The sequence below is a fragment of the Onychostoma macrolepis genome, chromosome 03 (genome assembly GCF_012432095.1).
Source record: "Onychostoma macrolepis isolate SWU-2019 chromosome 03, ASM1243209v1, whole genome shotgun sequence".
NCBI classification, from domain to species: Eukaryota; Metazoa; Chordata; class Actinopteri; order Cypriniformes; family Cyprinidae; genus Onychostoma; species Onychostoma macrolepis.
Window position 1 is genome coordinate 52,929,230 of NC_081157.1, and position 17,859 is coordinate 52,947,088.

Genomic DNA, 17,859 nt, shown 5'->3' on the forward strand with positions numbered 1-17,859 from the left:
ATCTTAAAGGTTTAGTTCACTTTCAAATGAAAATGTCCTCATAATTTACTCACCCCCATGTCATCCAAGATGTTTATCTATTTCTTTCTTCAGTCGAAAATAATTTTTTTTGATGAAAACATTCCAGGATTTTTATCCAAATAGTTAGTTTCAATGGACTCCAAACGGTTGAAGGTCAAAATGATAGTTTCAGTGCAGCTTCAAAGGGCTGTAAACGATACCAGACGATGAATAAGGGTCTTATCTAGCGAAACGATCGGTCATTTAAAAAAAAAAAATAAATACAAATAATGTATGTGCTTTATAAACACAAATGCTCACCTGTTCTATGATTAACTTAATCAGGAAAAACAAAGATCTTTTGTATCAAAGAACTGCAAGAGTCTTTCTTGCAACCCGTGGAGGAACCTCGTGATCCAATCAAAATGTATGGATCCATACATTCAACAGGAAAAGGACTACGTTTCATGTACATGTAGGAAAATCGATAGACACATCTAACACACCGACACCTACAATTTTTTTTTATATATATATAGAATTATGCATAGGAAATTATGTTGAATTTTTTTGAAATAATGAGAATTTTTGGTCCCACTTTATATTAGGTGGCCTTCACTACTTACATCAAAAAATAAGTACAATGTACTTATTGTGTTCATATTGTATTGCAGAACACTTCTGCTGCTATTGAGGTGGGACGCGGGTAAGGTTAAGGACAGGTTTGGTGCTATAGGCAGGTTTAAGGGTGGGTTAAGGTGTAAGGGATGGAATTAATGCCTGCATGAATGTAATTACATGCAGGTATTTTTTAAAACAAAGTACAATGTAAAAACATGTATGTACACTGTATTGATATGTGTTCCATGTTAAAATGGCCACTAGATGGCAGTACAATGCGGCAGTAAACCAAGTTCAGGACTGTGTTATAGGACAGAATAAATTCATTCTGAGCAGTACTCGGTGTGTGAGCCTCGTCAATACATACACATTAAGTGCATTGTACCAAATGATTAATTTAAATGTAAGTACATAGTAGTTAAGGCCACTTAATATAAAGTGGGACCGAATTTTTTCAAATTAAAGTATTTGACAAAACTATAATATAATTCTAATTCTATTTGATCTATTTTTCTTTATTATATATTAAAAAAAAAACACTTGACCTTCTAACACTTGCACTCTCTATTTGTTTTCTAACTGCTTATTTTCTTTAAAAACACTAGCTTTCTCTATTCTTTTACTGTTCTACTTGTTTTCTTATTATACTGTATGTATGTGTATGTGTATATACACACGTGTGTGTGTGTGTGTGTGTGTGTGTGCTCTTTTGTTGGTTTTGATTGCTTCTATTCATTTGTAAAGCATCTGCTAAATGAATGAAATGTAAATGTAATAAAATATTTTCTGACAGGAAAAAGTATTTTCTGAACTAATGTTTTGACTTATTTCAAATGACATGAATGATTTTTAAAAAGATGAAGAAATGACAATATAATAAAACATACAGACAGGATTTGGTCTGAGAACAGTGCTCCTGACAGGAAAGTGTATTTTCTGAAGTAATTTTCTAACTCAGTCTGAAATGAGTTTGACACCCCTGCACTAAACCAACTGAATGGTGAACTTATTGGGCACGGATGACGTAGTTGTATATTTGCATACTGAATTGTTTTGGTCTTCTCTCTTACTCTTTCACGTCCGATGCTAATTGAATCGATGTGTATTTTCTCTTACCCTCCAGAATTGTACAGCACAAATAAAAATAAAATTAACTGTCCACAAATAAAATGAACATGAGATATTTCAAAACCACCACCACAAGTGCACTCACCAATGGCTCCAGACACGTGATCTAAGCTCAAATCTGACTGGACGGCCCGTGTTTTTGCAGTTGCGAAACTGAAGTGAGGAAAGGCCTTTACAGTGTGTGTTTGAAATAAGGAAGTAATCGTCCTCTGCTTTTTTTCTGGGGTGCATTTTACCCCAGACTACCTAAGAGCAAAGAAGTGAATGAATGAAATCGCGAGAGCAACAGGAGATATGAAGCTCATGGCAGATGCGCCCAAGAGATGATCATACTCACTACTCATTAGTACTTATAAATAAGCTAGTCTTTTACTCTTACTCAAGTTGTTTTTGTATGAGCATGCATGTAGTGGCACTAGTTACCCTCCATCCTCTGATAAGATCAGTTTGACTCAGTGCAACATCATCAGTCCCTAATGAATGGATAACTGGACAGCAATAAATACAATGTTGTTCATTTGGTCCTGGTTTTATTTTAGATATTTATTCAATCTCAGGCTAAATTTTAAAATCATTGCAAATTAGAGTCAGTTTAAACACACGCAACTGTATAATCATGACAGGTTTTATCAACTCATAGAGATGGAGAAATAATTTGCGTTCATCCAAAGATCCACCAGAGCTGTGAGGCTCCTGGCTCAAACAGATTCTCTGCCCTCTTTTACAAAGCATTCAAAGTTGCTGTTGGTTGTTCAAATCTCTGATACTATCACTATGGTTACCTGAATGCATACATACAGATATGTATTGAATCCTTCAGTCTTCTGAATTAAAAAACCCACACACATTTCAAGATTCACACACTGTTGATCCCAAACTCTGACTGTGAATGCAGCCATCATTGACATTTGTACTCCTGGTAGATGCCTTTTAATTCTTGCCACTTTTTGTGTGTGTGTGTGTGTGTATTTTATATTAGTAAATATACTAATAATTGTATGAGAAAATGTTGGAATGAAACATTGAAAGATTATTGGCAGAAGTTGTGGTTGTTATTTATGGGCAAATTAACTAAAGGATTATCAACTAATCAAAATGATAAACGGAGTAATCATAAATATAATCAACTAATCATAAAAATAATCAATAGATTAATTGATCAATTAGTTAGAGGCCTAAAAAGATATTACAGAGTGCAATTTCTTTTAGAATACAGCTTCCTGTACAGCGGTTCTGTGGAAAGTACAATACAAACATATATGAAATGTGAACTGAAATTAGTTTTTACTGAAAATGAAGTATACAAAAATTGTAAAAACGTTAAAAAAAATTAAATGCATTATAGATTAATATGTTTTTATTGAGATTTTTTGGTTTTTGCATACATATACCCTTTAAGTTTAAGCATTTTATGCTGCTGTTAATTTCAGAAGCACATATGAGAGTCTTTATTTTTTTTTAATGTTAGATAGTTTGTAGGTTAGTAAGTGCTCCCAGTACACTTTGCAAAGTCCTGCTTTAGTTATACTCATACCACAAATTGTAAACCAACTATAATCAACATGATCTGCAACAGTAATCCCAGTTGTCTTCATAGTCCGTGTAGCACCACAGGTAATCACTCCCATGGTAGCCACACTTGTGATCAGACCTGCAGGTTTGGCCATTCACAGCTGAGTGGCAGTCATCAGAAGTACAGCAGTCTTCATAATTGCCTTCATCATCCGTGAAGCACCACATTTTCCCTGATCCATATTTGGCACAGGCATGGTCACTGCGGCAGTACTTCCCGTTTTTAGCTATACTTCTCCACAGCGGAGGGCTGCAGAAGTCCCAGCTGCCAGAGATGGTGTTACACCAGTAGTAGTCGTTGCCGTATGTTGCACATGGGTGATCATCCAAGCACTTCTCTCCTTTAAAAGTGACGAGTGAGTACCGGGCTGAGCACTTGATTTGCGTCTGGCCTGAGTAACACCTGTAGGAATTGAGATTGTCCTGGTACAGGCAGGGAGTGGAGCAGCAGGACTTGATTTCACCATTTGTTTCACATTCACAGCTGTATGTAGAATCAGAGAATTTCAAGCAGGGCGATCCATCAGCTGCAGTCTTCTGCTTCTCTGGGACCAGCAGGCATTCAACAGCATCCGACACCCCTGATATGTCCCTCTTTCTGAGATCACTCCTTACTAGTGGTTTCACGAGAGTTATAAGACAAGCGCTTCCAGCAGAAACCTTCATATCCTTTACTACATTGTAGTAAGTGCTCATGCTGTCAAAGGCTAATTTTATTGTCATCTCACTCACCTTGAATTTCTTTTCAGGTATGATGTTACTGTCGGCAGCCTTTCTCAATGCGAGATACGTGTTTTGCATGCCTGAGACGCTCATCAGGTTTATGTTTTCCCCCATATAGCCGAGGGAGAAAGACTTTCTGTCTTCAGAGTGGTGCTTATAGCAGACGGCCGTCCAGATGTGAGACGGCACCGTCACCCTTTCAGGCTCTTCAGAGATTTCACTTTGTGGTATCCGTAGATTCTCATCGGGGGGTACTGTACCTGTGACAATGTAGGCTGTAGCAGAACCATTGTCACTTGAAAGCTTGTCTCTTAAAAAAGTCCTCAAAGTTTTCTCCCACTTTGCCCATTGGTTACGGTTGAAGCACGCATCCATAGGTGCTGCATTGGTCAGCGTGAATGTTGCTATACGGCCTTCACCACACTGGAAGCTGTTGGGGTTCAGGTGTCCACGATCATATCCCGTTTCACTGTAGTCATTGCTGATGGCTTGATTTCCTTTATAATCGTTTTTATTACGTTGAGTCTCACGGACCATAGCATGTAGATTTTGTTCTTCAGGTTTGGAAATCTACAGAAGAAATATTATGTTAGATGGTTAGTTTGATGTTTTATTATTTTTATTTTATAAAATTGTAATTTTATTTTATTTATTGTAACAATACATAAGGTAACACTACAATAAAGTTATATTAGTTAACTACATTAGCAACATGAACTAATAATAAACTGCACTTCTACAGCGTTTATTAATCTTTATCCCTCTACTGCAGCAACGGAAAGTTTTTCTTATGCCCCGTGTTAAGTGCATGTTTTTTTAAATGATTGCAACCAATTAAAATGTTTGAAAAGTATCAAAGAACAGTCCAATAAGGCGTGGGAGTCACAATCAAACGGGACGTCCTGTTCTGACACATGGTCACAGGAGCACATGGTGTGAGAAGGCGGCAAGATTATTTGCTTTAGTAATCTCATTTAAAATGACATGATCTGTACATAAAAAAGTGTGTGTGTGTGTGTGTGTGTGTGAACTGTAGAGAAGACTTTTGTCAGGTTTTATGAATTTTTTTTTATTTTGCATGTTCAGAAATTCAGTTGTTCTTTTCGTTGCCTCAGGGCAACGTTGCACAATAAGGGGTAAGGAAGCAGGGGTCCACGGCTCCCATCCCTAACCAGGATTTCTCATTATGTGTGACAAAAAGGGAAGATGCAAGGTTCCTGGGTGCAAAGGAAGACCCAAAGTGATGTGCAAAAAGTGTAATGTGCACCTCTGTTTCACAGCAGAGAAGAAGCGCTTCTTGAAGTTTAACACGGAAGTAACATCTCATTCCATGAAGTACATGATATGACACGACACACAACATCAGGGTTGGGAAACGTCGGTCCTGGAGGGCCACTGTCCTGCAGAGTTAGCTCCAACCCTAATCAAACACATCAGAACCAGCTAATGAATGTATTTTAAGATCATAAGAAAGTTACAGGCAGGTGTGTTTAATTAGGGTTGGAGCTAAACTCTGCAGGACAGTGGCCCTCCAGGACTGGAGTTTCCCAGCCTCACACTACGACACAAACCTATGTCTATCAAATGCAATATATCAGTGTGTTTCAAGTGTTTTTCCCTTTTCATTTAATGATTTCTTAAAATTTTTTGACAGATTTGTGATTTTGAATTGCTCTCTGAACATTGTCTTATGATATGTGAATGGAGAATTTTCTCTGTAATTCTGTACCATTGTTGTGCAACGTTGCTAATATCGTCCCCCCCCAATATATTTTGGGATGGGGGGGTGAGGGGTGGTCAAAAACATGCTTTATCAATAAAATGTTCCCAAATAAACCAACAAAAAAAAAACCCTTCTCTTGAAATGTTACGCTGGTGTTTCTTGGATTAGTCCGAGCTGTCCAGAGCTATAGGCGATGAAACGTAAGTACTGCCGTTCACTTTGTACAAGTTTAAATGGCCGGTCCTTCAGCATTTATGTTAACCCTTTCCTCTCTGGTGCATTGATTTCAAAAACAAGCTCAGAACATCAATCTTGAGTGTTTTAGCTTTCAAATGATATATAGTTTATGATAATTGATTGGATATTGTTCTAAAACCATGGTAATTAAAAGCGCAGACACGCCCAAACACGCCCTTCCGGCCCGCCCGCGGGTTAATGTATTACATACAAATGCAATTATTTTATAGTAAACTTAAAAATAAAATGCTAATATATTTATCATTATTTTTATTATTATCATTATTTTAATTTTCATCATTTTCAAAGGTAAAACCAGCGAGCTTTTATTTTGGCGGGTTGCCGGTAAGTAAGTATTAAGCGCTTCCGGGTTCAGCTGCTGATGAAGAGCGTCAGTGAATGAATGTCTCAGTTTAGCTTTGAAGACGGCGGCGGGTTTAGATTATGCTTCAGTTTGGATATAAATATTATACAGTACAGTTTGTCGATCTAAAATGGTAATTGTTCATTAACAGCTGACAACCATGTCGATACACAAATGCGCTCAGAACTTATTTACACATTTTTAATTTTGGTCGCGCGTGCGGACCACTTATGTGCACCCCTGATTATATATATATATATATATTATAAAATAATTTGTATGCGTTTTTGTCCTTTTTATTACTGTAAAATATATATTTAGCTTCCCTTTAATATGCATAATTATAATTAATTATATTTCATTTTTAGTTTTAGTCATTTGAATACTTCACATTGTTTTATTTTATTCTAAGTTGTTGCCAAAGCAACAGATTTAGATTATCATCTAATATTTATCATTTATTTTTAGCTTTATTTTAATTACTGAATAATTAAATAAATAACTGAATAATTTTAGTTGTAGTTTTTGTTAATACCAGCAAGCTTATTATTGTTATTATTATTATTATTGTTATTATTATTATTTTTTCATTCCATTATTGTTCAATAATATCTACTGTTTTTTTTATTTTTAATAATTAGGCAGCATTGAGTAAAAAGATTGGTGTTTTATACAAGAGAAACATTGAGGAAAATGATAAAGATATAAACATTATTTCTTTGGTATTATTATCTCATTTGAATATGAAATCATAGTGTGTTCCTGAGTTAAAACCCTCTGAACCCAGAACACAGCGATGACAGTCAAATCTCTCTGGATTATCAGGAACAGGTTGATGACCGCTGAATCTCACACTGGTCAGATCATCAGACAGAAGGAGACATCGATGAGCCGTGTTTGGATCCAGAATCACAGGAGCTGATGAGACACAATCAACAGATGCTGTTATTCTGATGTTCATATAATGATCAAGAGTGAACCCAACACAGATGATTATGAATTATGACACTCGTCCTGTTGATCAAACACATCAGACATGTTCCTCTCATCACTGTCAGTCATTCTCTGTGTGATTTATCAATACTGAAAGTTCAATCAGAAACAAACTCAAACATATTCATTTCATTCACGCTCTCATTTATATTAAATTATAGTGATTACACATGATGGGATGTGGAGGTTAAACAGAGTAAATACTGGAGTCTTGGAGTAACTACAGCATCAAACCAGAGGAAGGGACGGGGTTTCTATAACACTGGTGCCTGGTGTGTGTGTGGTATGATGAGGATGATTGGTTAGGATGGTCTCTAGGTTCTGGTGTGGAGTATGATCCGTACGGACTGTATTTTGGTTCTGGTTTTCGTGTTAATCAGGATCTTGATCGTGTGAGAGTGAATCTGGACTATGACAGAGGAACGGTGTCATTCTCTGATCCTGTAACTAACACACATCTACACACATTCACAACCTCCTTCACTCACACACTCTTCCCTTTCTTCTGTAATTATGATTATTCCTCTCTGAGGATCTTATCGATCAATAGTCAGTAATCTGTAGATCTGGATCTTCCTGCTTTCATCTTTCATCATGTTTCAATATTTAATCCAGATCACACGAGTAAGAGACTGTTGATCTGAACATCAGATCAGAAAACAAGTGCATTTATTCATCTTTAACAATGAAAAAAATATTAAAACACGTGATGAAGGATTCACTCAGAACACCCTAGCAGCCATCTAGAGTACCATAGCAACCACTCAGAACATCCTAGCAACCGTGTAGAGTATCATAGCAACCACTCAGAACACCCTAGCAGCCATCTAGAGTACCATAGCAACCACTCAGAACACCCTAGCAACCATCTAGAGTACCATAGCAACCACTCAGAACACCCTAGCAACCGTGTAGCAGCGCTCTTGTCAGTGATCTGTGTGTTTGTGTGTCTGAGAGAAACAGCAGCGACTCAAAACCGCTCACACTTTAAAACCACTTCAAACCGCTTCAAACTACTTTCAGAGCGTCAGGCTGGACTTTCTCAAGACGACATCAAAGATTGTCTATAAACGTCTTCATCGAGTTCAAGCTGCATGATAATATCATATTGTGTGTAGTATTGCAGAACTGAAAGAGTCGATTCAACACATTTTCAGTGTTTGTTGTAAATGTTGTTGTTGTTGCGGTTTATGAATCTGATTCTCAGATCAAATGATCAAATGAGACTGCATCAGCATCAGTGTTGGGAAATTATGAACAAACAAATTCATCAGATCTACTGGAGACAATATATCGTGTCATTATTCAGATCAGTTTAGTTTTAGCTGTGTTTCTGTTTCCTGATTTAGTTATTCGTTAGTTTCTATGGCTTTTGATTAATTAGCTCCGCACCTGTTTCAGTAGTACACACCTAATATAATTAAGTAATGAAAGAGGTAATAAGAGTGTTATTTATGTATTTCGTTATAATTATTTGCATTTAGTCATTTATATATTTATTTTATTTGTATGAAGGTATTTTTTTTATTCATTTAAATATATTCTATTAGTAAGAGTTCCTCACTCCAGCTCAGTGGGTGGCGGTAATGCACCTAAACGCTGCTTTGCCAAGAAACAAAAGAAGAAGAAGAAGAAGAAGAAGCAGCAGCTTTCACAGCTGTAGGGTCGAGTCTTCTGAGGAGAGGTGAGCAATTCATTTTGTGTTTTTATATGTTCTTGTGAATGATTGGTTCAGGGTTTGGAGTGATAATGCTGCTGTTACTGAATGCTGATCTGTGAGGGGAATGGATGCAAAACAATATCAGTATTGCTGCTGTGATTTTATTTGTCTCTTTTGGTATTTATCAGTGTTTGAAATGTGTAAAAACACACTGTTTAATGCAGGACATTAATGCATTAGTAACACTTTACAATAAAGTTTATTAGTTAACAACATTAGTAAAGATGAACTAAGAATGAACAATACATCTACAGCATTTATTAATCATAGTTAATGTTCATTTCAGCATTTACTAATGCATTATTAAAATCACAATTTGTGTTAACATTAATTTATGCACTGTGAACTAACAATGAATAACTGTATTTTCATTAACTAACATTAACAAAAATTAATAAATTCTGTAATAAATGCATTGTTCATTGTTTGTTCGTGTTAGTTAATACATTAACTAATGTTAATAAATGACACCTTCTTGTAAAGTGTTACCAATGCATTTAACCTGCAATTACAAATGCAGAAATAATGTTTTGATATTTTAATGCTAAAACGTTGAATACTGATATTTGAAATTATTTTAACAAAATGAAAAGGTACTTTAAATGTGAAATTAAAACCACCAGCAGGTGGCAGCGAGTCACTGGTAATAAGTGAGTCGTTTGTTAGGATCGGACAATATTTGGCTGAGATACAACTATTTGAAAATCTGGAATCTGAGGGTGCAAAAAAATCTAAATATTGAGAAAATCACCTTTAAAGTTGTCCAAATGAAGTTCTTAGCAAAAATTAAGTTTTGATATATTTACAGTAAGAAATTTGCAAAATATCTTCATGGAACATGATCTTTATTTAATATCCTAATGATTTTTGGCATAAAATAAAAATTGATAATTTTGACCCATACAATGTATTTTTGGCTATTGCTACAAATATACCCCAGCAACTTAAGACTGGTTTTGTGGTCCAGGGTCACATATAGTCTTTTTATAAAATAGATTTTATACATTTAACTAAAGAATCCTGCAAGCACTTGAATTTGTTCCCCTTGACTCTGCACAAAAAGTGGTTCAATAACGTTGAATGTTACAGGGACTGATTATTGCAAATGCAGATCCCAGTGTGTTCGGGTTAAACAATGTTTTTTTTTTTTTTTTTGCTAAGGTTTGCAATGCATATGGTGGTGTGACAACTTTCCTAAAAATATATCCTATTCCTAAAATAAGAAGTATCCAAATATATCGCCTTGCTTACATTATTGTAATATATCATATCGTGATGCGTATCGTATCGCCAGATTCTTGCCAATACACAGCCCTAATATAGACGGTTTCATCGGGTGCATGCGCCTGGCCCGAAGTTACCGTCCGGTCTGTGTTTGTTTATCGGTCTGGTTAGCGGCATTAAACGCAGTTAAAGTTAAAGTGATGAATAATGAAGTTGGCCTCAGGTGGTTGTGCGGTGGGATGCGTTTCACATACATTTATTTATTTGTGGCGACCCGCCACTATATCAAAACTGACCGATTTTCCAAAAGGCATCATTGAATAAACACGAGCACATAATGCACGTTTAAAAATCAAAACGAGGCGCGGGTGTTTTTATATCACTTTATTTCTGAAGGAAGACTGTCTTTAGAAAATGTTCGATGTCATTTTCATTTCATCTTGCTTGTTATATGCTTGATAGAGCAGCGTTTGTGAGCTCAGCGCTGCTTTATCTACAGCCATTACCGGGGAAACCGCTAGTTCTTCTCCTGCTTTAAAGCGCCTCCTGCTGGCAGACAATGAATTTGTATTTTTAATAAGTCCGTCTGATTTAAGCAGAAAACATAATTTGCTTGTTATCAAAAAATAGTCTACTCTAGAGGGACTTAGCTGTTGTTATTGATTCTATTTGGATGTCTACCTGAAGTTAAGTTAGGGCCACAAAAGCGTGCATGCGCAGTAACATTTGTTTATGTTGTTGCCGTTGAAACCGTCTATATACTAGGGATGTCAACGAATAATCGATGATTGATTAATTGTCGATAAGAGATGCAATTGAAGCTATCGATGGTCAATTAAGCAGTTTAATTTTGGGCTGCGTGCGGCTCATGCGCAAAACACGTGAGTGATGGTGACGGAGCTGGGTCTTTGGTGAAAAATATACTAACGTACAAATTGCTATTAATAAATACTAATGTACAAATTGTGCTTTTAATGTGATCCAAACTTTAAAAGTACATTAAAAAACAGAAACAATATAAATTTATTTTGTATTGAAATGTAGTACTAGTAACTAATTTTACTATAGTTTTATAGTTTAAATATAATTGTTTCATCCTGGGCTCTGTGCTTCGACAGGACTGCAGGACACGAGCAGGACAGGTCTATGTATAGGCTTTAGGCTTGACTTTAATTCATAATTTAATTAGTTTCTACTTTCGACTTAATAATTTGTGGGCACTGTCTACATTTCGTTAATTTGTTCCCTAGAAAACCCATGATTTAACTAAAATAAGGGAACAAATTAAGTCATAGGAACGAATTCTTAATTCATGGCCACGAAATCTTTCATTTCCCTCCACATTTACCACAGTAAGATACTGAAACAGCCAACAAAGTAAAATGATCCGTACTACGGCGCACTCTCTTCATTTTATCAAATGATCATAATCACATCTTTTCGCTTTACAGTCCTGCTACTAGCCTTTTATTTAGACTAAAACCCCGTTAATTCAGTGTTTTGAGTGGATGTATCTTCGTTTTTTGCTGTGTTTCCCTATTAACAGTGATGCAGTGGCTTTAATTCCTTCAAAAATTCCAATTCTATTCCAGTGACTCAGCATCAGTGTGGAAAGGTCTGAAAGAGATCACCAATTACAAGACACCATCCCCCAGCACTGTGGAGAATAAACAACTGGCAGACGATCTGAATGAGTTCTACTGCAGGTTTGAAAAAACACCCCACACCCCTGAACACCTCTCCACACAACCATTAACACCTCCAGCAACCCCCCTCTCCCCCACACCTGCACTTCAGATCAGTGAAGACGATGTGCTCCAGGTCTTCTGGAAGCAGAAAAGGAAAAAAGCACCAGGCCCAGATTGTGTTACACCAGTCTGTCTGAAATCATGTGCTGACCAGCTGGCCCCCATCTTCACACAGATCTTCAACAGATCACTGGAGCTGTGCGAAGTCCCCTCATGCTTTAAACGCTCCACCATCATTCCCATCCCAAAGAAACCCAAAATTACAGGACTAAATGACTACAGGCCTGTGGCTCCAACGTCTGTGGTCATGAAGTATTTTGAAAAACTTGTGCTGGCTCACCTGAAGGACATTACTGGACCCTTACTGGATCCTCTTCACTTTGCCTACAGAGCAAACATGGGACTGCATTATGTTCTGCAACACCTAGACAGACCAGGGACTTATGTGAGGATCCCGTTTGTGGACTTCAGCTCAGCTTTTAACACGATCATTCTAAACCTCTTCTTTCCCAAACTGCACTGCATAGTCTTCACCATATGAATGAAACGTTCATAAATTTATCATTATTAAAGCTAGTAAAGGTAGTCAAGATTAGTGAGTTTTTTTTTTCTGTTCTTCTTGATTAAAGGGTTACTCCTCCCCAAAATTAAAATTTTGTCATTAATCACTCCAAACCCGTAAAATCCTTGTTTGTCTTCGAAACACAATTTAATTTTATACGCAAAGAAAATAAAAATAACCCGGGACAACTCCAGAAATACAGCTCTTATTAAAACACGGTCATTTATAAAGTACTACAACACACGGATACGTATTCTACATTTATTTATGCTTTGATTTGAACGAAAACAGCATTGTGTGTGTATTTGACCATGGAAGCGCAGTAACTGCTGAAAGAGATCTGAATTCGTGATCGCATGCTGTCTGCCAGAGAGAGGACTTCTGTGCACGTGCTTTTTTCATTCATGCATATTTCCTAAATTGTTGATAACTATAAGCAGTGCTGTGCTGCGCGGATAAATAAAGTTCTGTCATGGCAACTTTTGGAGTGAATGGCATGTTTATGTACATGATAATATTAATGTGTTAGGTCTTGGCGGAATAGGTCTGATACGCTGCTGCGGCAGAGCAAGTACCGAGACTTGCTACTGCCAATACATACACAACATGCTGCTGTGAGCATGTAAGAAATACTGCTGCTGAAAATATAAAATTTAATATGAAATAACCCCCATAGCAAACATGAATCACCTCATAGCAGATCTGTACAGGTGGAGCTGGGGAAGGTGGAGGGCTTCTGAAGCTCTGTATTTTGGCACAGCCAGTGTACATGCAGGGAGCTGAAGCAGAGCGCTGAACGAACTGCTGTCCTGCTGTTGCACGTCGACGCAAATCAGGAAATGTAGCTGTTATTAAAACGCTGTCATTTATAAAGTACCAGTACCAGTAAAATCGGGAATCGTACCGTTTTTAAAAGCAGGGTATCATGGTAACTTTTTAGTACCGGTGTTCTGCCGATTTGTGCTACCCTTTCAGATTTTGATACCTCCCGTTAGAACAGTAGCTAGTACAATTCAACAGCGAAAAATGCTACCTGTCAAATTATGGTCTATTAACGTCTTCGCCTACCCCAAACCTAAACCTACCCTTACACTAATGCAAATACAGTAATTATGTGTTATTTGCGGTTGTGGCTAGAAGGGAAACAGCTATGACCGAAAACCAACAATACATTTTTCTACCTATCAGATTGTTTTATTAATGTCTACACCTACCCCAACCCTAAACCTACCCTTTACAGTAATGCAAATACATTAAATATTGTTGTTCAGCATGAGAAAAAGGACGCAATATTGATGTGCACATGCGCAGTATGCTCTGGTAGGACAATCTGACGTGTAGGATAAAATGTCAGGATACCGCTACACGTGCAACACTAACAGATATATAATATAGACACTGGAAACATTACAAGTTTGTGTTGTGGTACTTTTTCTGTTTAAAGTTTCAGTTTCTGCACATATTAAACAACAACATGTTAATCACTTTATTATTTTATTGCTCTAAATGTAGTTATCAGAAAATCAAACTATATTTAGATATTGTGTGCTCTAGTGTAGTTATTTACCTGTAGCCGTTAATGAAGATGAGTGTCGTTAATTTCTACTGTAATTTAAAGAATTTACAATATATTCTTTTCTATATATCTATACAGATATCATCTTACATGTTAATACAAAGGGCAGAATGGAAAAAAATATGGAGAGAAATGTTAACTGTAGAAAGACAGAAATGCATAGAGTGTGTGAAATAGCACATATGTGAGTGCAGTGTTACTGAGTGAACATTTTAAATTGATCTGCTCTTTGTGTCAACACTGTTATTTTTAATATAGTAATATAATGATTTACAAAGACAACACCTTATATTTGTAAGGCTCTGGACTCTGCTTCACTTACAGAAATGCTTAAATGTGTTTCCAGATAGAAATTCATCTTCAGTGAAGCTCCTCCCACAAACCCTGCAGAATGAAACGCACTGAAGATACTGAAGAACAAACAGGCTGGTGTTTATTCTTCATTCTTCATTGAGGCCGACGGTTATAAAGCTTCAGGCAGTTTTATGTTTTTGTTGTAACAGGATTTTTTGTGTTGTTGTTTTTAGAGCTACTGAATAATCTTGCTGAAGCATGACATGATAAGGGATACTTTCTATGAACTGGGTATTTTTTTCCAAAATGTATGTTAGAAGATTGTGTAGTTCTCCCTATAGAAACATGGGGAAATAATAATTTGAAGATCACTGTACCTCATTCGTGGAAAGTCTCAGGGATTTATAATTTATGAAAATGTATCAAAACAATCAACATCTTGTATAGCAACTGTCTACTTTCCACTGTTACATCAGGGTTTGCTTTTATGTCCTTTCATATTTCCTTTATTTATTTTTTTTGAGTTCCTGAAAATGAACCATTTGTACTTTTATTTCAGAGTTTATTGAAGAAAATCAGAATGAAGATTTGAGTGAAGTTGAGGAGAAAAATCATGTAAAACGTTTGAGTTATTCTCAAACCAAACAGAAAAATTTAAAGAAAAAGAAAAAAACAGCCAAGAAATCTTTCAGGTGCACTCAGTGTGGAAAGAGTTTGACATGCAAATATAATCTTGATGTTCACATGAGAGTTCATACTGGAGAGAAACCTTACAAGTGTTCACACTGCGACAAGAGATTCAGTCACTCAGGACATCTGAAAACACATGAGAGGATCCACACTGGAGAGAAACTGTACAAGTGTTCACACTGTGACAAGAGATTCAGTCGGTCAGGAATCCTGAAAACACACGAGCGGATCCACACTGGGGAGAAACCGTATAAGTGTTCACACTGTGACAAGAGATTCAAACAGTCAGCAGCCCAGAAAACACATGAGAGGATTCACACTGGAGAGAAACCGTACACATGTGATCAGTGTGGGCAGAGTTTCACACTAAAAGGAAACCTTACAGAGCATATGAGAGTTCATACTGGAGAGAAACCATTCACTTGTGATCAGTGCGGGAAGAGTTTCACACACTCAGCACACCTTAAGGATCACATGAACATCCACACTGAAGAGAAGCTGTACACATGTGATCAATGCGGAAAATTTTTGAGAGCTTCAATCCTGAAGCAGCACCTGAAAGTTCATACAAAGGAAAAGCCACATTCATGTTATTTGTGTGGAAAAAGTTTTTCACATCTACAAAGTTTGAAAATACATCAAAAAATACACACTGGTGTGAGAGAGTACATGTGCTTTGAGTGTGAGAAGACTTTTACTACAGTGAGCCGTTTAAAACTGCATGAGAGGATTCACACTGGAGAGAAACCTTACAAGTGTTCACACTGTGACAAGAGATTCATTCAGTCGGCACATCTGAAAGCACATGAGAGGATCCACACTGGAGAGAAACCTTATAAGTGTATACGCTGTGACAAGAGATTCAGTCGGTCAGCACATCTGAAATCACATGAGAGGGTTCACACTGGAGAGAAACCTTATCACTGCACTGCATGTGGGAAGTGTTTCAATCATTCATATTCTCTACACACACACATAAAAAACAATCACAGTAAGTAGATCATCTTCAGATCCAGCACTTTCAGGTCAGAATCGCGTCATCACCAAATGTGAGACAATAATGCACCAAGCAATAAAATATAATCTGGATAAATCTGTCATAACAAGTGACATGACAAAGAAACATTATCTAAAGTTTTTACAGTGAATAAAGTTCATCTTTAAAACCAGCAGATTCAACTGTGAGATTCAGATCAACTCAAAGATGGAGTTTGTCCCCAAATGTTTAATTTTTGTATGTCATTTTGCTTCATGATATACAGGTGCATGCATCTCAATAAATTAGAATGTCGTAAAAAAGTTAGTTATTTCAAAAAGTGAAACTTTCATATATTTTAGATTCATTGCATGTAAAGTAAAACATTTCAAAAGTTTTTTTTTGAATTTTGATGATTAGAGCTTACAGCTCATGAAAGTCAAAAATCAGTATCTCAAAATATTAGAATATTTACATTTGAGTTTCAATTAATGACCATCCCTACAGTATAAATTCCGGGTATCTCTTGTTCTTTGAAACCACAATAATGGAGAAGACTGATGACTTGGCAATGATCCAGAAGACGAACATTGACGCCCTCCACAAAGAGGGTAAGTCACAGAGGGTCATTACTGAAAGGTGTGGCTGTTTACAGAGTGCTGTATCAAAGCATATTAAATGCAAAGTTAACTGGAAGGAAGAATTTGGGTAGGAAAAGGTGTACAAGCAACAGTGATGACCACAAGCTTGAGAATACAGTCAAGCAAAGCTGATTCAAACACTTGGGAGAGCTTCACAAGGAGTGGACTGAAGCTGGAGTCAGTGCATCAAGAGTCACCACGCTCAGACGTCTTCAGGAAAAGGGCTACCAAGCCACTTCTGAACCAGAGACAACGTCAGAAGTGTCTTACCTGGGCTGTGGAGAAAAAGAACTGGACTGTTGCTCAGTGGTCCAAAGTAGTGTTGTCACGGTACCAAAATTTCAGTATTCGGTACCGATACCAGTCAAAATCCACGGTTCTCGGTACCAATTTCGGTACCACATGCTAATTTTAAAAAACACACTATTTTTAATAAAGTCAAACAAAAATAAAAATGTACAAAAATCAATGCCATTCTTTATACTTTATTTAAATTGTGTTTCAAGTTTTTCCGCAAGTAATAAAAGTATGAAAAACAGTAAACAAGTTTCACCCAAATTTAATTTGTCTTTTAATTAATTAAATTTAAACACATTGTATTGTTTTGGTAAATAAAGGATTTACTATTAAAATTTAAATATGGAAGAAATATTGTGACTTTAAAAAAAAAAAAAAAATTATATATATATAAAATTATATTTCTGGCACAATGTCTTTAAGATGAACTTTTATTTTGACGGGTTGCCGTGAATACCTTTACATTTCTGTGTAGCTATATGATATGACGCTGGTTTTACTCAATGAACGGTAAAATGCTCGCGAGGGGACTCTCAGAGCAGTTCTGTAGATGTTGTTTGTGTATTTATGTCCTCATTGAGACGGCAGATGATGAATCACCGCGAGTGTCAGGCGCGCTTCAGTGTATGTAGTAAAAAAGAAAACCGCTGCCTCTGCCATTCATTCACTCACACAGAGACTTGCAGAACATGCGGATTCATATCTGAATCGACTTTGCAGCTTAATATTTACAGATACTAGTCCACGCGATTTGATTTAAGTGCAATGAC

At 36.6% G+C, this 17,859-nt stretch overlaps 2 protein-coding genes across 3 annotated transcripts; one reads left to right on the forward strand and one right to left on the reverse strand.

Moving 5' to 3' along the window:
* Positions 1–3,306: 3,306 nt before the first annotated feature.
* On the reverse strand, positions 3,307–7,430 carry LOC131535835 (uncharacterized). The gene is made up of 3 exons (XM_058768340.1): positions 7,376–7,430; positions 7,222–7,286; positions 3,307–4,614 (listed from the first exon to the last, which is right to left on the reverse strand). The coding sequence occupies exons 1-3, from the start codon at positions 7,428–7,430 to the stop codon at positions 3,307–3,309; spliced, it is 1,428 nt and encodes a 475-aa protein (XP_058624323.1).
* A 1,420-nt stretch (positions 7,431–8,850) lies between these two features.
* On the forward strand, positions 8,851–17,404 carry LOC131536526 (zinc finger protein 501-like). 2 transcript variants are annotated; one of them, XM_058769521.1, is made up of 4 exons: positions 8,851–9,045; positions 11,898–12,498; positions 14,538–14,616; positions 15,045–17,404. In XM_058769521.1, exons 3-4 carry the CDS (start codon positions 14,583–14,585, stop codon positions 16,172–16,174), a joined length of 1,164 nt encoding a protein of 387 aa, XP_058625504.1. In that variant the 5' UTR covers positions 8,851–9,045; positions 11,898–12,498; positions 14,538–14,582; the 3' UTR covers positions 16,175–17,404. The 2 variants fall into 2 exon arrangements, with proteins under 2 accessions (XP_058625504.1, XP_058625503.1); XM_058769520.1 differs by having other exon boundaries at positions 11,898–12,011.
* Positions 17,405–17,859: the final 455 nt, after the last annotated feature.